Here is a 27,290-nt window from a genome sequence, read left to right on the forward strand (position 1 = left end):
GTAAATCCGACTTTGGAAATTTTCAGGGAATTTGCATTTGCAGATTATTTAAATCTGCTATTGAAATGAAACGTCGTTTCCTGAATAGATTGCAAGATTTGTGTAATAGAAATGAAAGACGTTTGCCCGCAACTTGCACAAGTCGTGTGTGAAATTTAAATAATTAAATTTCAGACTTAAACTCGCGTATTGTCAGTTAAATCGTGGAAAACATAAGTTTCTTCGTATCACGGGAAATATACAAGCACGATATAAAATTTCTTGCACAGAAAGTAACCAGAGTACTCTTACTTCGAGTACTCTGGTTAAATTATTCGAATGAATAAGAAAGAAGCGGTAATTTCCATAAATACGATTGGGACAACTTTGCTGATTATTTATCTCACGACAACAATTATCGAACGTAAATTTCCAATCGATCGATCCCCTGTGAAGCTCTAAGAACTCGCACTAATAGAAACGAAGAATCAATACGAGCAAGTCGTTGTCCGAATAAAGGTCAGGACAGTTCGCGCAAGCCAGCAAGGATATCTCGCGGATGATATCTAGATTTGTAATGCGCAGTTAGATCCGGACTCCGTGTAAATACAAACAGATACCCGAGGAAGTGGAACGAAGTGAACAGAGTGGCTGAAGAGAAGAGAAGAATCCGGAATTCCCGTAGGGAAGGTAGAGGATGAGACGATTTTCAAATCCTGTCACGTCCGCGTATTACCATCGATGGAAGCATCCGGTGCTCCTTTGGAAATAAACGTAACGATTCCATCTAAGATCGAGGGATCAATACGCTCCCGATGAGCCGTAAAACGGCGTATCTCTGGAGCAGTTTCTGGAATTATGCCCGTGAACAATGCAAACGTCGGTGCTCTAATCCGACTGGACGAATTTTCGAAGAATCAAGCAAAAAAGGGGGCTATTGAACTGGCGAGAAACTCGCACCAAGTAGCAAAGAAGGTCGCGTAGCATTGGGAATGTTTTCATGCTTCGTTTAACCTTCGCAATCTCAAACAAAATTACAGACAAATATATGTAAAAAATGTTGTTACAGAAAGATGAATATTAAATTTTGTTCAGTTTGAAATTTGATGCGTCAACCATCGAGAATATCCATTCACAAATGCGAAGATTTCATAATCTGGCTTGTTGTTTATCGACACTTTCAGTCAAGTATTTCGAATTTTGTTCAAATTTTGGGGGATAAGTACTAAAATAGAATTATGTTTCAGACGAAGTCTCAACACGTTTAACAAGATCTTGTTTTGTTGGAAAGTTATTTTCCTCAAAGAATCGGTTGAGAAAGTCAATCGAAATCCGTGCAAAGCCCGGACTTTCGAGTATATTGATTAACCCTCTCGCGTCGAAGAAGAAATCGTGGAACAGAACGATGAAAAGATTCGATCGAACGGACGGCAGCGGACGGCATTTTCTTTTTTACTGTAGATTTTCGAAACGTTCGAAAGGTACGTGTCATCGCGGTTTCGCGTGTCGTCACGGCGCACGAATTATCGTCGCGTGATAGAAACTCGGGGGAACGGTGACCGGTAAGCCGGTTGATATTATCTGTCAGTCGGTCGTTCTCCCATAAAAAGGATGCCGGATTCGGTAGCCACCGGTAGAATCTAATCTGGCTGGCACGCATTAGCATCGGAATTAACGAGAGACCTTCCTTTTGATCCCGCTTACCAGCGCGCTCTTTGTCCCGTGACAATTGCGGCTTTTATCCTCCGGAGGCCAACTCCACGAAATCGTAATCGCGAAAGCAAGCATCGAATGTTAGTTTCTCTCTGCAAGTGGATCAGATTACAGGAACCGAATGTCGTTTAGAAAGAAGACTCCGTTCCTGTCTCATTCGGGATTGTCAAAGACGAACGATTGATATTAATTGATAGTTGATGGTAATTTAATTAATACCAAGTTGATAATTGTTTGGTTAAGACTACGTCGATAGTTATCAACTTAAGGTTAATTAGATCGATAATGTAATTATATATATATTATTATAAATTACATATATATAGTTAAATAGTTAAATTATATATATATAATTTAACTCGATTCGAACCGAATTAAGTAACTGCAGACTTTTAACGATTATGACTTAATCTTTTCGAAATAAATTTTCTCTTTAATAATACAGTAATACAAACTACAAAATAGTATAATATTTCAATTTACTTCGATTGAGTTAAGTATAATATTTCGTACGTAATATTTTGATTTACGTAGATCAGCAACGTACAATTCTTGACAAAGAAGAACGTTTTGTGAACGAATTTGGCCGAGATATAGTTTGCTTTTGTATTTACGAGGATTTTACGTTGTAAGTCTCTTGGCATTACATTGAATGCAAACAGACGAATCGGGACACTTAAAAGACTTTAGTCTACTTATCAGCGATAGAAAATCCCCATCTTACCATACGAGACATAAAAAGAACACTTGAGAATGTATGACGATATTTACGATCTGCAGTTTTGTACAGAGTTGAAAAGAAGACTTTTGTCAAATATCTCTTGAAAATGTGGAAGTAAATTAGCGTGATTTATATGGAGACGTACGAGTTGAACGAACATACTTTTTATACCTCTTAAGTAGCGTGGATCTTTCATAGAAATTTAAAACGGATTTCGTCGAGCGTTCCTTCGTTTCGTGAAAAAATTGATTCAGTTTCGATTGGACTGGAATAACGAAAATATTAGCAATGGAGAAATTTGCTTTTATCTGTTTTTATTTAAGTAAATTGACTTGAATAATATCCTCTAAATAGTGTAAATAATTCTAATGAATGATAATAGATAACATTTGTGAAATATTTGTAAAAGTTCGAATACATTTAAAGTCACCAGTGAATGTACATAGATGCAATCGATATATGTAATTATATATACTGTAATTATGTACATCTTGACATTAGTAATAAATAATGTTGGTACAAGCTGTCCAGACCATGACAGCTGCAATACGAATGTTTTGTATAGCTGTCAGCGGATCAACTGAAGACCGTAAATAAGTCAGTCGAACTCATTAGAAAATAAGTAAGCGCAGTAAGTTGTGCCGACAAAACTAACGAAAAAAATGTAAGGAATTATTCACCGTAAAATTTTATCATTTTTAACGTTTGAACTTTAAACATTCAATTTCAGTATTTTTTTTTTTTTTTCCGCGTTACTTTTACCGTGATATCCATCGACAAACTTCAAAGGGGAACACATTTTTACAACCTTCGTCAATGGTTGAGTATTTATTAAATACCAATATATCGAACCCACGTATATTTTTTTAAATAAACGAGGAATTTTTTAAACGATGTTAAAAAGACACCGATGAATCTAAATAATAAAGTTATCGAAAATTGGAAATTCGTATCGCATCGACGTGTCGTTGAGTGTCACATGCATTTCTCAATGCACCGTCCGATATCTATTATTCTTTGTTTGAATTAATTTTCAAATTAATTTTCGAGAGAAACGCGACAGATATTATTGTCAATATCGTCGGTGACACTTTTAATTTTAATTTTCAACGCTTGAACGCAATGTAAGTTTCCGTTTTATTAAATTAAGCTTGATTAATTAAACTAGATCCAGTAACGTTATTTTAGAACTTGTAATTTTTAAATGAAGTTATATCTAAGTAAAGTACGGTTAGAAATTTTTATATCAAATATTAAATATCAATTTATAGCCGGAAAAATCATATTTATGGTCAATGTGACAAATTTACGTTTGGTGCGTTGCATATGCTGCACAATAAATTTGTACAAAGGGAAAGTGAATTAAGAAAATCAGTCAACAATTGAGTTTGGAAGAACTTAGAAATAGCTTAGATTAGTCTTTACAGTTGGACAAGTGACTGAACTCTACGAACTATTGCACCTTCTGTACTTTACAACAATTTACACGATTTCAATCGTCAGAACTTCCGAAATTGCAATTCTACGAATTCTACAAAAAAAATTTTTTTGAAAAAATTAAAAAATTTCGAGGTTATTGACATAATAATTTTTGGAGAAATGTAAAATGTAAAAGATGTTCGTCTTAAAGTTCTCAAGGGAACATATGCTTGTACCAAGTTTCGCTTCAAATTTGAGATGCTGGAATTCTAATTGTAGACTCGAAAGTAAATTATACTTATTTAAGTACGGACGAAACAATGCTAGACAATAGGAACGCACGTTAGTTACTATAACTTCAGAATTATAACATTGTACGAATAGCAACATGGTACACATTTTCACGCGTTCCCCATTCACGATTTCCCTCTCGTTTCAAATATTCACGGAACGCGAAAGATGGCGGAACTTGGGATACTTAGGTAGAGCAGATTCCGGCGGAAGAACCCGTAAACGTAACACTTGAGTTATTGCCCGGACTATTGGAATTCAATGGAGCCCGAATGTTTTCCCGCGAGTATCCTCGATCGTCGCCGGTTACATAAACAGTATCCTCCTAAATTGGAAAACAATTTGAATCGTCGTGATTTCATCGCCGCTTCATGAAAGAACCGCGTCTGTAGATCGGCCGAGGCGAAACGAAGCGAGCGGTCGAGCACGATTTAGCACGCGTTTCATCGAATTGGCCACGCGATGTCCAGGGAAATATTCGAAGAACGAGTCGCGGCTAGAATTTTAAAACGACGATAATTACGTGGCTGATGAATGAGTATCATGGCTTCGTGGCACCGAAGCGCTGCTGAATGCTCGTGCAGCCGAAACGACACCATAATTAGCAGTCGGATATGTCATGGTGGCCAAGTTGCGTGCAAATAATTGAGTTAACATTGCGCGAACGTTTATCTAATATACCGTCTACTGGACCGAAATAACGTGCAGTATTTGCATCAGCTATTGTATTTGCTATTCTATTTATTTAGTTCCGTTACGTAAGCAATACGATGTTTTAGCGAAGAGGGGCAGATTTGTTTCACGATATTGTTGCTCACGCAAATAATATTACTCGAACGTTGACGTTTCTGAAGCATAAATTGTTCGAATATTTCTTATTCTATTTGATGCACAAAAACTCACTAAGAAAATATAAAAATATTTATCTAGGTATACTGCTCGTTTGAGTATTTTACGTCACTATATATATGTCTCTTACACTCGAAAAATAATTATTTCTTATCCTTTCTTCTAAAAATAAATCTATTGGCTTTTATTTTGCAGAAATTATTTTCACTTTAAAACGAGAGATATATTCAATCCTGGCACATTAAATTTTAACAATTCGTAGATCAATATAAGTAGAAAAATAATTTTTGATTGATTCTTCTAGGGCAAGAGTGAATTATTTATTTTCCTTTCATACAAATAAATATAATATATTTTTGATATAATAGATATCGATTAGAACTTGATATCGAACTGCCGATAATGACAGTTTAGTCGTGAAAGAGGACGTTTATTAAAAGCACAGCTTTCACTTGAAAATTGAGAATCTTTTTTTTTTTTTGATTTTATTGGTTAAAACCGTGGAATTGAGAACAGTTGGGAGCTTGCGTTCTTTCAATTAGCGAGTGGTAGAAACGCTCTAATTGGTTTTGTAACTTTTTAAAATGTCAAGGCATCTAGAAGTTGTATTTAAGTTATAATCAGATTACGGATACTTTTCCTTATATAGCTATAGTAACTATATAGTAACTTGTTCAACCATCCATGAATAGCTGAATATTTTAATACATAGCTGCTTTTCCAAAACTGTTTCTTCTTCTTTCTTTCTTCCTTTTTCTTTTTTTTTTTTAACGAACAAAACATGTAATCTCTCAGTTCTGATTATTTTATCAACTTCGACATTTTAACAGAAGAACCGAGTACAATCGTTTCCCAAAGTACAAATATTAACAACACTGTTCAACGATTTAAGGACTCAGAAAAGAATTAATTAATTTCTAACACTATGTACGTAATTAGAAACATGAAATTGACATTAAAATTGGAACCGAATCATTTCGAGTACATCACGTACTCGTCCAGAAGTTCGTTTCCTTTACGAACCCCCGAATTATCGTATTTCAAAAATAAGAAGGCAATTGGCATTTAATCAAACTCTAATCTCCCTATTTGTCGAGATAATCGTCGTTATCGTCGGCGCGAATGAAAATAAGAGAACTTTCGTCGAGAACCCCATCGTTGACCTCGTTAAACCGTAGACCCTCTGATCCGACTAAAGTTAAGACAATTGGTCGTTTGTCGTTTGTTACGATTCCCCGACGCTTCCGCAAAGCCGATCCTTCTAAATTATTTTATCGCCGACCGTCCCCCTCCCCCGTTGGAAATTCTGTTGTTCAATTTCTCGTGGCTCCGCTTAATTCCTCGATAACGGAAGAAGCATTGAGTTCATTCGCGGAATAACAATAGGCATCGCCGGTGAATCCGGGAGTGGGGCACGTTTAGCACGTTCAATTACTTCGGCATCGGTCGATTGCGCGCGAGCCCTCCGCGAACGAAAAATTGCCCCCTCGAGGAAAACGGGGGAACGCTTGTGTCGAAATTCAGCTGAGATCGGTAAACGACGAGCCGGAAACTTAGCGACGACCTAATCACGGTGATGATCCTCGACGATCACGAGGATTTGATGTACGATATCGTGACGCGATCTCGAGAAACGGGAGACACGGTACTATTTGAGAAACATTTTACATCTTTTTCTTTTTTATTGGTTTACTCATTGTTCTTTTTTTTTATTTATTTTTGGTTATTTTATTTTAGATTTTTTTTTTTGATTGTTTTATTGTTCAACTTCTTCGGGTTAATATTAAAGTTCGCCTGAAAATAAATAATACGGAGAAACTGGGTACGAGATGTTAGATGAAGGTGAAATATATAATTAATTCCGCATTAGCTGTCTCATATGTAGCGGCCTGATTAGGTAGTAGAAAATCAGTTTCAGGTTAGATCATTAAGACTAGATTAGCTGCACGATAATTATTAGATGCAGATTAAAGCTCGGTACGTTATCTAAGTATTTCATCTAATCGGGTCTACGAATGGAACAGCGCGATTCAATAGGTATATAGCATAAAGGCACCTCGAAATTGTAACTTTCTGAAATGCTATATATATAAATCTAAACTCACTGAAAAATGTTCTTTTTTTTTTTTAACGAATGTATTAGCGTTAAAGAACATATGAAAGTAATTAAAAGTAGCAAACTTTAAAGTAAATTTTTTTAAATTCCTATCAATCGTATCGTCTCCGCAATTATTATAGATGAACATTTTGTTCCTGTTTCAAATCGTCAAATGTAACTATTCTGCAAACGGAAATTTAATGCGAATCTTTATTACGAGTGACTCAGTGTCGAGTGAAGGAACTGAGGTTGAGAAAGAAAGAGTGTGAAGCTATCCAAGATTTTAGTCGTAACCGAATTTCTTACGTGGAAATGTTCTACATGGTTTGTCTGAACGAAAAAAAGTTACAAAATAGAGAAAGAGAAGACATACAATTGGAATTTGTTCAGTAGAAACAGAACGAAAGAGAAAATTGTATTTCATTCCAAAAGTATCTTACTAAATTACATTGAATTGTCACGTAAAAATATTCTCATTTTCAAATAACTGAAGCTGGAGGCTATTGAAAATCTATTTGTTATTAGCAACAACTTAACGATACTAAACGATATTGAACTGAATGTAATTAACAATCATTTTAACAAGCATATATTTTCATCTTATCGGCGCACATTTCCATTTCATTTCACAGATATACTATATCGACAAACAAAATTCACTCGCGTCAGGACAACCGACCTATCATCATTCGTAATAAACTTACGAAATCTTCGATCCTCTTAATCAAGTTTCAGGAAACTAGCGCAACTACATAGTTCTGATGCATCCCTCATGCAATTCATACGCCGAGATGCCTGGCGATCCGTCGCAACGGTTCGCGGTATACACAAATCGACTTGCCCCGAGTTGACGAAACGCAGTCTCGTGAGTCTGTGAGGTGAGCTTCGGATGGAGGGCAAGGTTGACGGATGAAGTGGTGATAACGGAGGAGTTGATGAAGCATAAGTTTGGCGAGGACAGAAGGCTGGAAATGCGTGTGCGACAGGAGGCCGTGTGACAGAGATTCGCGGCCCGGCAGTGTATCGTCGACGCAAATCAAATTAATTAGCGAATATACCTCCGACTAACGGAGGTAGGCACGAAGCCCCTCTTTGATAAGGTCCCCGTGTCGAGAGGTCGAGTGTCGCTCCTTGAATGACTGCGATACGAGGGTGGGAAAGGCTACGCTAGACAGGCCGAACAATTCACGAATCTGATGGCATTAAACGAGCCAGCTCGTGCCCTATACAACGGCACAGGCTTTGATCCTAATCCGGTGGAGCTTCTAAGCTGTCGTCGAGCTAATCGAGTTCGGTCGGTCGGCGGATTCGTCGAGTATCGATGCCTCGAAATTCATATTGACTTGTTGTTCCATTGTCGCGCAATACCTGCGACACGGTACGATCCACGGTTGCTTCTGACTTGCTTTCAATTCGCACGACAATTCGCCAACTTACTGTAGCAATGTCGATAATATTGCGGCAATTGATAAATGAAAAGTAAACTGTGGATTTTTAACGCGTCTGTGGGAAATTCTCGAGTTGCGAGATGAAGAAACATTTAGAACACAAGTACAGTCATGCTTGCTTCAACATTTGCTAGGTAAAAGGATCTTTAACCAAGATCCTTCTGCTTTTTTAATTATACTCCAAGAAATATAAGAGTACGATCTCATTTAGACGGATTTTCTTTTGGAATTTTATAGCGTTGTTGCTAACGTTTTGCATTGTTTTACATCATATCTGCTGTTTGTGAAATTTTGTTTTCTTATGAAACTCGTTACCGTTGTCCAAGAGAGTTTGCACGAGAATTTTTATTTCACGTGGAAAGATGTTCGAAGAAACGAAGATAAAGGAGAAAAGAAAGATCAAAAAGACACAGACTTTGTAGAACATTGCGAAACATTTCGTGTTTCTCCTGAAAAATTGCTTGTCTTCACTTTGTCTGTTTTTCTATTGTACAAAATTCTAGTAAAACGTAAGAAGTTTGATGCGATCTCCGCCTTTGAGACAGTCGCCGGCTGTGTCAATTAATTTGTTCTGTCAAACAATTTCAAAGTGAGATCACCTCTGGAGCAAAATTTTGAAATAAAACTTTTAAATGGCCTGTTCGTTTCTCTCCTACCCAATTAATACGGAAGGAAATTGTGCTTGCATTTTAATTACGTTGTTCATATTTTTGCAAAACGCTCGATTAAGCGACGATTTTTCTTAATTTTTATCGCAATATGAAACGTATTTAAGCACGATTTCTTTTCTCTCGCTAAAACTTGAAAAAGACATGCGATGGAAATGCTTTTCTTCAAGTAAAATCATCAAAGAGGCATTAAAGTCGCTTTCGTTCTTTCAAGGAATAACGATAATACCTCTTTGATGCGCGCTTGTAGATAATGTAAGAAGCGAGATTCAACGACGATGGAAGGATACGACGTTCTTAAACTCAACTCTGATGATATTTTATCTAAAACTGGAATATTAGTAATTTCTATCTAAAGAGAAAAACTGGTATATATCGTAGATATAGTACATTCAAAACAGTGCGATAAATTCACAAATATGAAATTTGAAGATGAAAATGAACTTCATACCATTGTTATGTTCACGAATAAATTTTATCGTAATAAAATTGAAATACATTTTGTCTCCCAAGTACGATAATTTTTAACTCTGTAGAAGATTTATATGTTTCCCAAAAAGAAAAGGACTGACATATATATTTTTTACACCCAACTCCGACAAAAGCGTCAATTATCGTAATAAACTTGAGATTATAATTATTTCTCAATAAGTCGCTGAAAGTGGCACGTTTTAAAGGGCAGTTTATTTGTTGAAATCCGATTAAAGGTTCCGATAATAACTTTTTGTTGCAACACGAACAACGGCAAAGTTTAAAAGCTCGACAGCTTTTAAACTTACCTTTAACTTGCAAATTCGAAGAATTCGTGACGTAGGTGACGTAAGTGAACTAAATACTGCCAGGATAAAATTCTAAAATACGATTTTTCGAAACGACAACATCGGTTAAAAATATTCTAGATAAGGAAGAAACGCTACGTGAAAATGCTGATTCTTTTTTCATGGAACATTTGTTTCCGTTTTATGTAACACGTTACGAATATTAATATTTTAACCAAATTAACATACTGGAATAAATACAATTACGAGCTAAGTGCCGTAATACTTGCAATTACTATCTTTTGGCTCTTGCATATAATCCTGTTTCCTAATTTTCGCGCGTCAATCTCTTTACCGGCATTTTTCTCCAAAAAAAAATCTTATTTCCAAAAAATTGCAAAGACATAAATATCTTTATACGTAATACAATTGTATAAATGCATACATTGTTTTTTGTACAAGTACACTTAATTGCACTCAATTGAAATAATGATCTTAATGCTGAGACTTCAAATATCTGCGCGCACGAAGTCAGATAACGTCGATAAAAATCATGTCAACGTTACCTCTTCAGTATTAAAAAAAAAAAAAAAAAAAGAAGTTCCAAACCGAACGACTCGCTCCGAGACGAACGAACTCCCCTGTATTTTCCTCGGGAGCCCGTGAGTTCCACACGGCCAACGAAAATTATGTCAACGTTGTCACGTCGTTCGAGCAGTGTTCCCGGCGACAGTTGATAGATGCCGTAACCATAACCCATAAAATCCTAAGAATACGGTGGAAACGGCGGGCCGAGCTAATTAACATCGGAATGGGCAGGGAAGAGCGGACGGCGGGTGCGTTTTCATTGCGCTGGCAATAAATTCAGGAAGCAGATAAGCGTTATCGTGGTCTTTCGCCAGCACCTATCTACACGGAGAACGGGGTTTCCCTATCCTCGAAACGGCGAGGGCAACAACGGGCAGTGCAGAAAGAGAGAGAGAGAGAGAGAGAGAAAGAGAGAAGCTCGCGCGCGTGATAGATGACTCATCGATCAGCGTGTTCACAATGGCGAGGATCGATGAGATCGAACCGGCGGAAAAACGTCAATTTGCACTGAGACGTCAATGCTTATGGCGCGGCATAACTGGTAACCGATCACCGACTGTCCGGGTTATGTATTTAAAAGCACACCTGAACGATCGATAACCGATGATTGATTCAATGCATCTTACGATACAACGGCAGATTTTTCCATGGAAAATCGTGAAAATCGTGGATTGCTCGTTGAAAGAGGAGACCTCGCTTTTGTTCCTTAACTTTTGTTTCACTATTGGGGATATTGTGGTATTTTGAGAAGTAGGATGAATTGTATATTATCAATTCGATATGGCGAACGACAGTTAACTCTTCGAGGATCAACCTTGCGCCAGAAATTCTGTTTCTTATTACTGTCACTGTGGGAGGCTCGTGACATTCGACATCAAAATTTTAAGAAATTTCAAGAAATTGAAGTTTTCATGATATCATGTTAAATTATTGTTTGATGTTTCTTAATGGGTTGAATCAGGATTAATGAAATTAATATTGTCACGGCATACTTTTATGTGCTTGATATTAACCTAATTAAACACGAGTTATATTGAATACGATTGTTTCCTTACTCAGAAATTTTTAATTATATAAAATATTATCTGGTTCCTGCCGAGGACACAGAATATATCGCAGTTATATTTTGAAGAACTAAAATCTCATCCAAATTGAAACCATCTTCGCGGAAGATGATAACTGTTAACCTCAATCTATTTGTATCAAAAATTCTTCAAATAAATTCCCGATTGACTCAATTACGAAGAAAACATGAAAATTTCACTAGCTTTCGTTAGAAAGGGATGAAAACGCGCCCGGTTCCTGGAATATTCGTTTCGCGAACGTTTTGTTTGTCTGACACACGCGGGCATGCTCCCGTGTCATCGATATCGAACTCCGTATTTACTTTATAGCTAAATTTTGATACCGCGCAAAGGTACGTATATCTTTCTCCTTCCATCGATCGTAGAAAAAAGCTGGTGGATCGTGAAACACGCGAAACGGTTGTACCGTGTCGTAAATAAAATATCAATTTAGGTTTACGCGATGGTGAGTGTGAAGGGATCCGCCGCGGCGTAAATGTGAGGAGCAAAGGAGAGAAAGAGAGTAAGAGTGAAAGAATAAGCAAGGGGACAAAACATAAAAGTTCGCTACGTAAATGTGCGTAATAAAATCCTATGAATTGCGGGTTTTCCGATGTGTGCAGTTGAATGTTTATTTGTTGACCAGCGCTCGCGTGTTTCACATTCAGAAAACGTAACTGAATTGCTTGTTGCGAAATGTATGAGAAACTGTACAATAAATGTAACGTGATATTTAAATTTAGTAAATAATACTGTATTCTGATACGTTGCGTTTGAGATTATTCTGCATTGCACAGAAACTAAATATTTTTAAATATTTTTAAAAGATCTCGCATGTTCCGGAGAATCTAGAAGAAGAAAATTTAAACGTTTTGCAAAAGATACGAATTTGTTTACAAAATTCTTTGACCAAGGCTTTATCAAATAAGGGACGTTAATATCGAAAGTTGCAGTATTAACTTTAAATGAACAAAGAAATAATTAAGACGAAATTTGATATTATATTGATTTAAATTTGTTAAAAATAAATTCATCAGGAGATTGTGCTGTAGAAAAAGTAATAAAACTTTGTTCTGTTCTTTTTTTCTCATAAATCTACCACTCACGAAAAAAGACAAATACAGTAGGAGTGAAAATATAGTCATTCGTGAAAGTGTTTGCATACTCTATATTCGAACTATTTTTTTTTTATTAAACTATAATTTGAAGAAATTTCAAATAAAAAAATTAATACAAAAGAATATGCACGAGACAACAACTTTTAATTCTTTTAATTTTTTTTTTTAGTCAATGTTATACAATACAAACATGAACATATATTTTTATCTAGTCAAAAAAAACTCGGAGAAATAAAATCTAATTTCTACCCTAACGGAAATATGATGAAAAATGATTTTTATAATGAGTTAAGAGATAAAGCTGATTGACTACAGTAGAATAAGTAATATATTGGTCAGACATTCTTTCCTAGATGGATTTCACGTCGCGTGCTATCGATCCCTTGATACGTGTATCACGAGAAAAGTCGATGGTATCAATCGAGATAAACAGCGAGTTTCATTGCAAGTTGTGATGTGATAAGAGCTTTCATGTAACTTAAGGACTTGATAACTATCTATCAGATATTTTGATCATTTATGAACGTACCACGGAGATCTGTTAAATACGTAATTTCCGTGCCATCAGAAATAATTGTGGCTTATATACCCCATTATTTCTTTAACGACCGACTGTTTTTTACACGTCACCATGATAATTGTAAGTGTAATTAAGGTCATAATTTTATCAGTACCTTCTTCAATTTTACGATAAATCAACAACAGAAAACAAATAAGAAAACAGCGTGAGTTACCGAAGTACGTATCAATCTCTCTTTAACGAGAAACTGCTCTTTACACGCCATTAATTCTACTGTAATTAAGTTTCAAATTTTATCAGTAGCTGATCCAAGACGAATTAAGTTGCAAACGAAAACTGTAAACGCAAGATATATTGCTACTAATAAACTTGTCATATCATACAAGTTTATTATTATTGTGTTACTTATCGTAATCTGCCTGCATACCGTAGAAGCGACTAAATTTCTTGCGTAAAATGCAAATAACAAATCATTTCGGCGTAGTAAGCAGAAGAAATTTAAAGCTTCTGCGAAAGATAAAAGTTAATTACGAAATGAACGAATGATTTGAATAAATTCGAGGTATGCACACATATAGAGTTTTGATTTAAAAAAAAAAGAAAAGATATTTGAGCAAATAAATAACATGAAAGTCCTCCAAAAGTTATCTAACAACTACATCCAAACTCGTTGAGCCCATCAAACTTAGAGTATCAATCGATCCGCAGAAACAACATGCTCTCTACCCATCAACTTGGAAAGTTGCAACAGTCTATCCAACTTGACGCTAATCACTGACTCTCTCAATCACGTTTATGTCTTCTGAATAAAAAATTGGCGACTGAATTTCTCGCCAACAAGGGAAGAAAAAGGAAACTCATTTCCTCACTGAAGATGCTGTTATCACTATATCAAATTATTGCGAGTAATTCAATATATAAATAACGAACTAGAATAAACTAAAAGATATTCCAATGTATTGCTACGCAATTTCTATCCTCAGAATAGATTATTTTCTGAAATGGAATAAAGATCCTCGATAGAAAATCAATGCTGTAACCAAATTATTAACTTCCGGTAGATACGAAAAATTGTTATTTAGATTATTGTTCATGCTCTTACAAATAAACGTATCAAGAAATATTATTAAATTATCAACGAATTGTTTCTAGTTTCAGTATCAAATTAACACATCGATTTTTCTATAACTTCGTTCCAACGTAAAATTAGACAATACGAGAAATAGAATTGAGCAAGCGAACAGAATGAACGACAGGAATGTCGACGGTGAACGAGATTCACCGACAGCTACTATTTCTCTTCTTAGATACCAGTGTTTCGATGGCAGAACTCGCAAGTTGTCACATCGCCAAATCAGATTTTGCCAGTGAATAACAACAGGCTTCGATATTCATTAGTAAATTGCGCGCGAGAACGGGTGCGGTCGTGAGACCGAGCTAGGCGAGGCAAAGCAAGGCGTGCTGCCACCGCATTGATGAGAAGTTGTATCGTTCATGCTGAAGCAACATATTTTACGCGGGCTGCAGAGGCAAGATAGGTGAACGCTGACGGCGGATAAGTTAAAGTGCATCGCATGCGAGCCGTTAATTCATTTTACGAACAATTAAGGTTGGAATCGTGATGGGTCAATCCCGAGACCGGCTTATCCCGATCTCATTACGTCGAAAAATAGTACGGATTTGTGGGTTACGTTTCTTTTTTCCTACCCTTTCGCCGGCTCATTCGTGTGCCGTCATTCCGAGGTATTCGGTTCATCATTTATCAGAGTGTAATATTTTCCTTTTCGTTTATGTAAATCGTGTAGCTACGAATTTAAAAATATTCTGGTTTGTTAACGTATCTACTAAATTTCTACTAAACGCGTGAAACGTTTGACACTTATCTGGTTGAAACAGAGAATATCTAACGAATGTTCTTTCGTTTGAATCGTTTTCGCACAAATCCAGTTTACCTTGGCAAAATTAATATTATTGTATTGATATAATCAATATAACATTACTATATTATTATTGTATTGTTAATATACCAAAATACAATAATTCTAGAATCTCTAATGTTTACAGTATCTATTATTTGTAATGAAACATTCCTTTCGAAAAATACTTTTCACATCGAAAACAGTAATATCATAAAGTATATATAAAATTATAATTTAATTTATCAAATCAAAATTTTAGTTCATATAGTTCATTTAGTTCATATAGTTAGGAAGTAACACTTTGTACTTAATATTATTAACGAGAGAATACTTTAGATTCAGATGTAATTACATCTCGTAATAATATATTTTACAAATTCGCGTTTGATTTCTAATTATAGTTGATTTCGAGCTTCAACGTGTTCAACTAATTATCGAGAAAAAACGAGGACAGAAAATTCGCGTTGTCGATAGCCGATATTTAAAATTAAAATTCTGCTCGTTCAACTCTAGTTTCCTGAGATATCGTCGATTGTATTAATTTTCAGAATTTTTGTTCATTTGTATAATTTCCAACTGCTACGTCACCAACACGGATAGAATATAAGTGATTTAAAACTCCTACAAATATTACAAATTAAAAATATCGCAAGTTTGTCCAAGTCAAACAGTCTTCCTTTAAATATTCCCTTTTCCCCATGTTCAACCAAATTTCTTTTATTTCTCTCCTTTTGATAGGATTGCAGCTTTTCAGCTTCCTTTGCGTAAAAAATTCATTCGCACATGAACGCACGAGGAAGAGTTCATTCATCCCAAATGATGCGTTCTGTACGCATCAGTATACAGAAAAAGGATTAACTAGCCAAAATATGAAAGAAAGCACATCGATCGGCGAAACTCGTTAAATATTTCAAAAAATCAAACATAGAAAAAGAAACTGAAGAAATATCACTTTTCGATGATCAAAAAGAATTATTAGATCGTGCAGGAAGAATTCGCTCATTCATATTTCTTTATGAGAGAAAAAATTTTTCAACTTTTAATTATCAACTTGTCAACTTTCAACATATATTATACAACGTGTTCAATAAGAAGAGAAATGCGGCAAGAAACTCGCTGAGAATAATTACTTTGAACATTTACGAAAATTTTACAAAAATTCAATAAATAAGATATTAAAATATCGTACACCACATTGTAAGTAATTATCAAAATTTAAAATTGAATGTATGCAACCTGATGTACAAATTTAAGAGAATAGTATTCAAATGAGAGTAAATTATGAATGATAAACGTGAATAGGTTAAAATGGTAACGTCGAAAGACCAACGAACTTATCATACAACCCATATAATATAATACGAAGGAAAACGTTTTCGTGACGTTAAAACTATCGTTTAATACGGTGAAACAGCGTCGTTTGTCCCGTGAGGATTCTTCGCGCGTGGCCACGTCGAATTAATAGAATTTTTAATTAAAATGCGTAGTAATTGTTCTGGGCAAGGAAAAGTACACGGCAGGGAAACGCGTGAACAATAAAATTGCCCACCAGTGCTGATATATCCAGGCAGTAACAACGTCGAGAGTAGAGGGCAAGTCCACCATGGGAAGAACAGGACGAGTTCATAGATAGAGAGATTATTACCTGAATCTGATTACCGCAGTTGTAGGGGATTTAATCTCGCGACAATTCCGACAGCAACGAGTATATCACTTAAATTTGAATACCACGTTATCGTTGTTGACGTTGCCCATCGTTTGCCATATCGCTGCTTTTATGACCGAGATGTTCAGGTTTTCCAGGAAATCAGAAATTTCCAGGAAATCAGAAATTCTTGTATATTGTCTACTTTTCGTCGGATAATCTTTCAGACTGGATTTTTGTATGGTTGATTATTTATGGAACATTTATTTATGAAACTTTTTCAGCTCGGTTTTGGAATTATAAATAATATTAAAATGTTGTACGTAAGTACAGTTTACGAAACATTTTAAAATTTCATTAACATTGAAAAGAGATATCATTAAAGTCATATAGATATGTGATATCTCTTTTTATCATCACATTATGGTCATATAAATATGTGATATATGATTACAGTAATTATAGATCAGATGTGATTATAGTCATATAGATATCATACAATGATATGACTATGATTATAGTCATAGAATTGTAAGAATGTATACAGAAGCTAAGATGTTTAATGTAAATATATATTTCACAGAAATTATAAAAATGTGTAAACGGTTTGGCGCCAATTAAAATGGCGGTTGGTACTGGTCATACTATATATTAATATAATATATAGTATGATTCACACAATATACTATTTTTTTTACTAAATATACATGTCCATTTGTATTAAATATTTCCTAAATTCAAATATTAAAAATAGATTTAATCGTTTTAATATTAAAAATAGTCGTACCTCACTGCAGCGTTGACGAAATTTCAAAACGTTTTATTTATTCTTTCAAATATGCCCTTGAGTCACTGTATTGCAATAATTTTCAAATATCAACCAAATTCATTTCAATCAAATAGTACCTCAACCAAACAATCAGATTTCAACCGAATTGTTCAAGATAAAATACAAACACACTTTAAACAGATTCATCAAAACATTCAAACAAATCTCACGAAAGACATTCACTAGCTGATTCAAAAAGGCGTTCACACACATTCAACGATTTGTCACTCATCATCAAAATACGGAATGAAATACTTAAGAGAACGCGTACCTCTCTCATTAAAAGAAACACTACCGATAATGATACAAAATGACACGATTTTGAAGAGATTAAATTCACTATTGCAGTCGTGCGCGCAAATTTTCGTAAGAGAATGAAATAAAGAACGCGCGCTTTACGAAAGAACAAGAGAGGAATAAGTTTACTAAAAAGAACGCGAGCGGCGCTGCTGTCGCTGCACTATGACGTATTGTTTCCTTTGGTGTTAGTGCTGGGCGCGAAATTATAAATCCAATTCTTTAATTAAATAATTTATATATTATATCATTATTAAATTGTTTCGTATAATGTAATAATTATTTATTTTCCTTCTTCAAGTTGCCATTTCCGCTGAAGAAGCGTAAATAGAAAAATATTAAAATTTAATATTTTTGTTAAAATGAGTCATCGATTCTCAACAGTTGGTAGCCATGCCTTGTAACATTCAGTTGTTACTCGAGTGTGAAAGAATGAGGGAGTGCAATTCAAAAACTGGTAATTATTTTGATTTTTATTTTAAACAATTTAACTTCAATTTACTTGATACACATAACCTTTGATATAAATATATAGAGATTGTAAATATGTAAGAGAGATTATAAAATGTATAGAAAATATGAATATACAGAGATTAATAATTTAGTTTGTCGAATGTCCCGTAGGCTACGTAACAGTTTTCAAACAATAATAATATTAAATGAAAGCATAATAGATAAACATATATGTATATAACGTATATGTGCTGCACAAGTCATTTGATAATGTCAATGTTTCGAATATTAACATATTGTTGACGGTATGCTGTCGCACGTATATTCTCTCAGTTGGCGCGCAAAATAAACATGCAATAAGATGGCGCTTCACGTCTTCTGTTAACAATGTGCCAAGTTTACAATATATAACGTACAAAATGTTTTGTCTCCCTATTAAACACTTCTGTACTTGAACACTTAGTTATTTATCTGTCGTATTTGCTTAGAACAAACAATTTGCTAAACAAATTGCAATAAATAGAATAGAAACATTTAACAATATGCACACAGTAAATCATTAAATTATTTGGATAATTGAACAAAAATTATAAGATGAAATTATAGCTAAATTAAAAAATACTAAATTGTTAATGTTTTTTTAGAATGAAGGGAAATATTGATATGATACTTTTAAAATAATATATAGAAGAATAGATGGTTATATGAAAAAAAGCTTTTGTTTTTTTATTTGAAATATAAATGGCACAGTTATTTTTGATAGAAAAAATTCAAAATAATACGAAACGAGAAAATTTAAGAAAATAATGTTGTATTTATCAAAGAAATAATAATTATTCAAAGTTTACATAATAAATATAAATGATGGGATAATTTGTAGACTTTATAGACTATCTAATAATAATTATTATTAATAGGCTACTTCATTTATGAATACGTATATTGATTTTTGGAAAGCCACTGAAACTACAATATAATATAATACCTCTGGGACAGAGTTATTACATTTGAAACAATTATACTCATTTAAAAATATTATCCTCTAGATTGTTAGTTAATTTTACTTAGCTTAAAAAATAATGTTATCAAAGAAACTTAATCTATCTTGTAACTATTAATTCACATTGCTAAAATATAAATTCCGTTATTTTACATATTTTATATAAATATGAATTATCGTAATTGGTTCTTGAATCTGTCAAGCCAGATTGTAACGCGTTTCAATATTTCATACTAACATATGTGAGTTTGTCTGCGCTAACTTATTCTCGTGTTCATTTTCTCGATCACGGATCGTGAAAGACATTAAGAGCACAACGTGTTCGCGTCTAAATATTACAATCGTAAGCGCGAAGTTGCCGCAGCTAGAAAGCGGAATATGAATAGTAATTAATCGGCGTTGGTCGAGAACAACGTGAAAATTTAATGCATTCGATTATCGCAAGAACCACCGAGATTTATCTTAGCCAAGAAATAATTCATACGAGTCTCTGGCAAGGAAATTTCATTCATCATAAACTACCGACTCTTCCAAGTTTCGTGCCACTTCCTATCGTATTTTCTAGAAAACAATCAACTAATTTTTACATTTTTATTGCTTTTAAGTTACTGTAATATTTCTTTTCGTTGATTATGAAGAGAAAAATTCCCGAAATAAATTATTTAAAAGTCACACTGATCGACTTAGAAGTGACAATGTGTTACGAAGAGTGTTTTTTTTTTTTTTAAATTTACCTTGAAATTTATGATTATTTCCGTCATGTTTTTGTCGTCGATAAACCTACGGAAGTAGGTCAACATGAGTTTTGACAAGTTGAACATTAATCATTCACTCGGGTAGTGAAATTGGGAAATTTACAAAAAGCGGTCTCGATCAGTTTGACTTCTGAAGAGTTCATGCATGAATAACATTTTTCACAGTAACTGTCAGGAACATTCCAGCGAAGAAAGATCAAAAGGTGTGCATAATCAGCCATTTAAATCAATCCCTGTGAGCATTATTAAAATTATTGAAACGGATAAACTTTCTAAATAACAAATCGCCAAATAATCATTCTTTCAAATGCGAAAGGAACGTTGGCTTTATGATCTCTTAAAGCCAATTCTCTAGTTAGTGAAAGAACAAATTCCTAGCAATTAGTTAGGTTACTAATTAGTTATGTTGACTCAACTTGACTTTTCCTGCTTTCAGACATCGTGATTCCCTAACCAGAAATTTAATAAAATTAAACTTTGAAAATTCCAGGCTTCCAAAGTTTCCAAAGCTGACGGGTGGATCCTTGTTGTCATTCGTTCGAAATTCGGTGAAATGAAACAACCGGGCGAGACACTTAGCAAGGATAACGGCGCCGCAGGATACAAGGTAGGGAACGGCGTAAAGTTTCCGCTTAAAACACAATTTAGCAACAGCGTGTCTTCTATATTCATCGCAGACGGTGGGAACAGATGGGACGGGGGAAACAGGGATGGTTTCGGAGGAAAATCGTTCTTATGCTCCGCTTTTTCTTAAGGATTCACTTTCGCGGAAATAGTTCTCTTGTGCCTCTATGCCAGCTCGTTAATATTTATATTCTACATCGTATCGATCCGTATTTAACCTTAGAGCACAGTGCTCTTTCGCAATCTCCGCCGTATCGAAACTGATTAAATAATTCTCGTTTCGTCCTTCCATATTCCGCCTGTTGGAATTCGTATTTTCCATTTGAAAATTAATGAATCGCAAATGAATAGCAATTCTCGCGTGATTAATAATGTATGATAGTGATTTGCAATTTGGTTGAATTTATGAAAGGTTATTGATGAAGCTTAATATAATGCTTGAATTTCGCGTTTTTCTTTCGCGGTAAGGAAGTGTTAACGTACAGATTTATGTTATACACTGAAACGCAATTTGTATGTGTCTCTTTATAGAAATAATCTTAATATATGTAACAATGTATATATGTGAAACGAAGTAGGAATATAAAAAAATTTACAATTCATGGTTTTCTGTTGTTTATGTTTATCGTGGCAGTTTCTCAGATCCTTTTGTTATAGAATGGTATACGAATACTACTTGCAGATACTGTGTATTGACTTGAAAATAATTTAACCTGAAGAATCGAATCTGCGCACGTGTGCATTTTCTTACATTACAATCGAAACGTACGTATAGCTAAACCTGAAGCTGGAGCTGTTAGCGTGCAGCAGGGTTTTTGCAGCATTTTGTTACACTTCACCAATTATTGAGAACCATCGACCGTGGGAAGTGACGCTTTTATGAAACAATGGCCTCACAAAAAAAAGGCTTGATCGATATCTGATACGTATGCGTGCAATATTCAACGCTTAGCGTAGAAAAAACCGCGACTCGTGTCGCACCGGAAGTAGCCATTTCGATGCAGGCACATGAAATTTTGATTAAGAATCGGTAAGGGTACACACTCTGATGAAAAAGCTTATGTTTCAATCGCAACGTATGCCTCGTGTACAATATTTTCCTTTTTTCTTTCCTTTTCAAAAACGTAATCCTTCGAGCACCGTATCATCGATAGAATAAAAGTCCACCTTCTCCTTTTTTCTCGTTTCGAAATGAAACGAAAGAGACTCTATTTTAACTTGATGGCAGTCCTCAAACGTAGTATCTCGTTTCGTGTTTTGTTTAAATCATATCTCTCTGCGTACGCACACACGCAGAATTTATATTGATATTTCCGTTAGTTTTGTTTAAATTTTATCAACGTAGATAAAGAATAAAGAAATATTACTGAATGGGAATAAACATGGCGAATAAAGATAGGATTCATCGCGATAAATTAATTGCATTGAATTTGAACGATAAAATTACTTTTTATATCGCAGACTTTACGCGAAACAATAGATTGGCAGAATAAAAACACATTTTATTTCTCGCGTAACAAATGTTCTCTGTTTACTGAAATCAAAGTTTTCCACGGAACAATGTTATTTCACATGTTTGGCTTACTTTATACAGAACTCTTGTAGCTCTTGTAGCTTTCCACGAGCTACGAGATTTGCCGTGTTATTTACAGAGAATTAATATTTACTGTATCGCGATCGTTTACGACATCAATATTCAATTGTGACAATCAAAACGCACGATAAAGAAGCCTTCTAATCGCAACAACTTATCAATGAATGACTTCTACTCGCGTAGGAATTGTTAACAAAACTCAATAACCAGTGACTATGTTAATCCAATGCATTCCGAATCGTCCACCAAAGCAGCAAGAACAACGTCACAACAATGTTCCGAGAAATTAGAAATTCTTCCAAGAAATGAAATCGCAAATGTCGTTCAAAACCAACTCGACGCTTCGCAAATCGTAACATAAATCATGCAAATTGCACGAGAATAGACAACAGGGATTGTCTAAAACAGAGAGACGATATTAACGATAAGCGCTCTTCGATCCAGCGAACTCGATTCTATTTGGAAAGTAAACGAGCAACCTAATACGTGCATACGAACGCGCACGGGAATTTGATCTGGTCTCTAATGATCAGTCACTGCGAGCCCCCACCACGTGCATAACCTCCTCGATAATTTACATTTCTCGCTTCGCGGCCAGAACTTCAGGAAATTTCTATCGTGGGCACGTTCCCGCGCCACTCCACCACTGTTTGAGTTACAATTACAGACCGCAGAAACGCGCACGGTTGCATCGGGGTCGGGGCGGAGGGGGAGACGATCGGCGCCCACGCTTCCGAGCGTGGAAAATCCGAGCATCGGTAGGAAAATCGATTTGACGAGTCGCCGGAGGTGGAGGGGCGCTGGATACCGGTAATTTGTGACACGCGATCTCTCACCGAATGAAAACTTGATGCCGTCACGTGGATCGGCCTGGCGCCGCGCAGACGTTCCGCTCATTTTATCGTGGTGCCTTGGTCTTTTCGTTACGCGTCTCGAACCGGGGATTTCGAAGCGTATCTGTTTCATTTTTAAACGATATCGATCGGCCGATACCACGAAACCGTGTGGATTTCTTTCGCGGTGATTTGTAATAATGAGACGTGGGTGGAATGCGAACAGAGGAGAGTGTTAGGGATTGATATCCCTGCAGTTACATTGAAATACGGCATGAAGGTATTGGAAAGGAATTAAAGGAGATGGAAAATTTGAGTATGGTATTATAGATTTTTATAGCTGGAGAATTTGGACTGTTTGCAGAAAATTTTTTTCATGCTATGCAAGTTCTTTCATTTCGAGATAAATTTGATGAATATATTTTATTTTTGAAGAGTTCCAAAGCAAGATTTAGACTGTCGTATTAGATCGTTTTATCGATGTACGTGTTGTTTTGTTAAACGATATTAATGTTTCAAAGGGACTGTTGAAACGAAACATTTCTAAAAATCATATCGTCACTTTTGAAGGTTCTCGCAAATTTTCGTACAAACTGAAATATAGAAAAAAATATCTGGCCAATATTTCGAAAAAGAATAGATAAACGTTTTGATAAATTAAACAAATGAAGCAATTTTTCATGTATATCTACACGTTGTATCCGTTAATTAATCTTCTATGGAGTTTTAGGCTTTCTGAAAAAAAGTGTCGATTGTTTTGCCTTTTCTCACTTTTTCGTCACGGACTCCCAATACATTGAAACAGTTCCAATCAACGAAATTTCATTTGAGAGCTTAAGCTTTTACGAAAAAAATCCAATTCCCTTTCACTTCAAAAACTTTTTGTTTCTCTCCCGGAAATTTCCTGTCACCTCTTGTCGTGTAAAATCCGTTAAAAAATAGTAAAAGGATCTCTTTTACCAAACGATTCTTTAATTCGTATAAAACGTTTTATGTGTTAAAAAAAATTCACGTTTCACTGTTTGACTCTACTAATTTGTATAAAAATCCACAGAAGAATTATTTTTTTTTGGAGAAGCAGGGGAGAGAGAGAACAATGGTTTAATCTCTGCCATTTTTCGGTAGTAATGTTTATTCGTTCTCATAAAAATACGCAAATAAAGTTTTGGGCAATGTAACTATCGCAAACAGTACTTTCACGAATTTTTAATGTGAATTTTTAATATGATTCTCGCCGGAAAGCATTTTTCGCAGGAATGATAATTGAATGGAGTAATTACAAAAGGGCAAAGTTTATCAAAGGTGGAACGTTATTAAACCGGACTTTCAATTTTAATTCCAATGATGATTCTGAGAGCATTATCTTGAATGAGAGGAATATTCGTTTGATTCGCCGATTCGGTGTGAAATTATTCCCACTCAATTATTTCATTAATCCCAACAATTTCAAGTCGTTTTATCTGTCGAAAAATTTCCCGATTTTTTTCTCACACCGGCAATTGGATTAAATCATTAACGTCTCCATACTACCGACAAATTTCTTTTGACAAAATGGCAACTGGAAAATCTAAAACAGGAGTGAGATTACATACACGCGCCCAGTTATTTTCGTCGTGTTGTAGTTCCAATTAGTTAAAACCGTTCTAATTAACCGCGTAAAATGAATTATCGGTGGATTTCAGTAGTGGATCGGACAAGCACGCGACTCTCTTCAATCATTGCCAATTCCCAATTTCCTAAATCTTGCTTCACCAACTAAGTCGTCGCCGTTGCAAGTGTCCTTTTCAAAATACACACATCGGTCAATCTGTAGATAGTTTCGCGAGCGTGTGCACACGAATGAGCGAGCACGCATTGCGGCCGACAGTCGTGTGTGACACCGCACAAAGGGCCCTATTAGGCAGCTACGAGCAGTTCCAGCCCTTTGAACGCACGCGAATCAGCAAGTCGTATGTATGTATGTATGTACGTATGTATGTGTCGAGTCCTGGAAACCGGACTTCTCGAGCACATCAAGGCGTCCGCGACGCCTGTTTCACGACGCTCGTCTTGCCCTCCACGAGAAACGGGTAGGATGGCTCGTGACACGGGGAAATGGCTTTTCGATCGCGACCAACCGACCTAGGAAACACTGCCATCAGCCTCGAAACTACCAGCAACTCACTCTGTTAATGGCTGGCGAATTTAATTAACGCGCGAAATTGTCTTGGTTCCGTATTTCATCTCTTCTACCTCCTCTCTCTCTCTTTATCTCTCTCTCTCTCTCTCTCTCTCCCTCTCCCTTTTTTTTAAATCCTTTTCGGCCTCACTGTCCGACTCTAGTGATAAATTGCATTGGAGAAATGATTCCGTTTACTGTTGTTGTCACTAGACTTTTATGTGACGGCGATCAAGCTGAAATGGACGATCATTGAGTTTGATAAAGTGGTTAAATACAGTGTGATACGGTTCATAGGTTATTGGAGGATTTTTAATCGGTGATTTCTAGGGATTCATCGCACGAGAATTTATTCGTTTTAAATAGCAGCTTCGAAGCTCTGAAGGTTTACATCTGTTACATTTCTATCTAAAGTACAGTACGTTTCCTATAATATTTGGTACATAAAATAGATTTTCATCTTTGTAATTTTATTCACCTGCAAGTATATACCTGTAGTCTGCTGCCAGCTCGTTTCGGTGACTCGCACGATGACAATTACAGAACCACAGTGACGAAACGATCGACCGTCAAGCAAATTTGACAAAATCTGACTTATCGTCGTCGTTCTCCCCCTAAACTGTCTGTACCATTCTCCGCGTTCTCCGCGGGAGGGTGTAATTATCGAATCTGGAGCAGTCTGGCTAATTACCGGAGTTAATCAGCGTGGAGGATGTGGACGGAGGCGAAAGTTTCGATGACATTCTCATTTCCAGGAGAACGACCGCCGGACTTGGACGATCTATCCGTCCGTCTCGAATTAGAGACGCGAACGACCGGCCGCGAAATTCCCGTGGTGGCCTCGCGTGGAGCGCGTTTGCGCCCTGTAATTTATGACGGTCTATTCGAGAAGGGGACGGGAGGGGGGAGGAAATTAGACGGCCGGGCCACGATCAAGACACCGGGCAAGAGGGCGAGAGGACGACGATGTTCTCGCCAGGATCGTGGAAATCTCGCCTGGAGAAAAAGCCTGGACGGTCTGTGACAGTGGAAAATGGGATTTCGATCGTTCGTACGGGGACAGCGCGGGGACAACGGTGCTGAGGAACAAGCAGCGCAGCGGCCAGCTGCGCTGGATCGTAAAGTAGAAAGGGCCACGGACCAATCGGGATGAAAGAAGAACAAAGACCTTCTGTATTATTAAGCCAGGATATTAAACGTCCGCAACGGTGAAGCCGATTGTTAACGAAACCTTCATTACCATCCTTTTTTTCTTCCCTTCCCTTTGAAAGAACACGGATCGTACGCGATTCTCTTTTCCCACGAATTTTGGAAAAATTCGTCGTCCTCCTAATTACTTGTACTTGTTACTTGTTACCTGTGGAGGTTTTCCAAGCGATGTTCTTCTTCGTGAAATCGAGTCGAAACTGAGCAGAAACTTCTCTAAATTTTATCCACGTTTAAACGTTGTTTCATGCTGTTTGTTTGAAAAGTCTTCGGTTACTCCCAATTCGCAAAGAGTGATAAATCTTTTAATCGAATAATTTTAAATTTTCAAATTTCAATTGAAAATCCTTAGCGCGAATTTAATTAACTGTAGTGAATAAAATTATTCGAGTGAAACGGACATTTAGTACGCGTTTAAAGATGAAACAAAAAAATCTCTGAAATTAATTTCGCACAAAGTGGAAAATATTCCATAATATAAATGTAACGGTGGTAAACAATTATAATCGTCACTTGTTGGTTTTGTCTGCAATTTCAATTTATGGAACCAATTGAAACGCACAAAGAAAGCGGAGCAATATGAGATACGGAGTATGTTTGTACAAAGCAAGCGTTCATAATTACGTAAATACAATGACCACCACGACTAAGAAATTTAAAAAAGAGAGAATTCATTGATGTCCTGGATGGTTTAATTGATTAAAGGATTCGCTCGGTGTATGGAAGACCCGGATTTTCGATCT

At 35.8% G+C, this 27,290-nt stretch overlaps 1 protein-coding gene and 1 long non-coding RNA gene across 2 annotated transcripts in view; one reads left to right on the forward strand and one right to left on the reverse strand.

Annotated features, from left to right (window-relative positions):
• Positions 1-18,319, reverse strand: part of LOC122536407 (neuronal growth regulator 1-like) — a 93,300-nt gene extending 74,981 nt beyond the window's left edge. The window contains exons 1-3 of the mRNA XM_043668764.1: positions 18,307-18,319; positions 18,064-18,118; positions 17,899-18,020 (exon numbers count right to left, since the gene is read on the reverse strand). Coding sequence (XP_043524699.1) covers positions 17,899-18,020; positions 18,064-18,118; positions 18,307-18,319 — 190 coding nt within the window. The remainder of the gene's footprint in view (positions 1-17,898; positions 18,021-18,063; positions 18,119-18,306) is intronic.
• Positions 18,320-18,347: 28 nt separating this feature from the next.
• On the forward strand, positions 18,348-26,480 carry LOC122536406. Its single transcript, XR_006308395.1, has 3 exons — positions 18,348-18,381; positions 20,623-20,739; positions 26,097-26,480. It is a non-coding gene; the product is annotated as an uncharacterized LOC122536406 (long non-coding RNA).
• Positions 26,481-27,290: the final 810 nt, after the last annotated feature.

The sequence above is a fragment of the Frieseomelitta varia genome, unplaced genomic scaffold (assembly GCF_011392965.1).
Source record: "Frieseomelitta varia isolate USP_RPSP 00005682 unplaced genomic scaffold, Fvar_1.2 scaffold_831, whole genome shotgun sequence".
NCBI classification, from domain to species: Eukaryota; Metazoa; Arthropoda; class Insecta; order Hymenoptera; family Apidae; genus Frieseomelitta; species Frieseomelitta varia.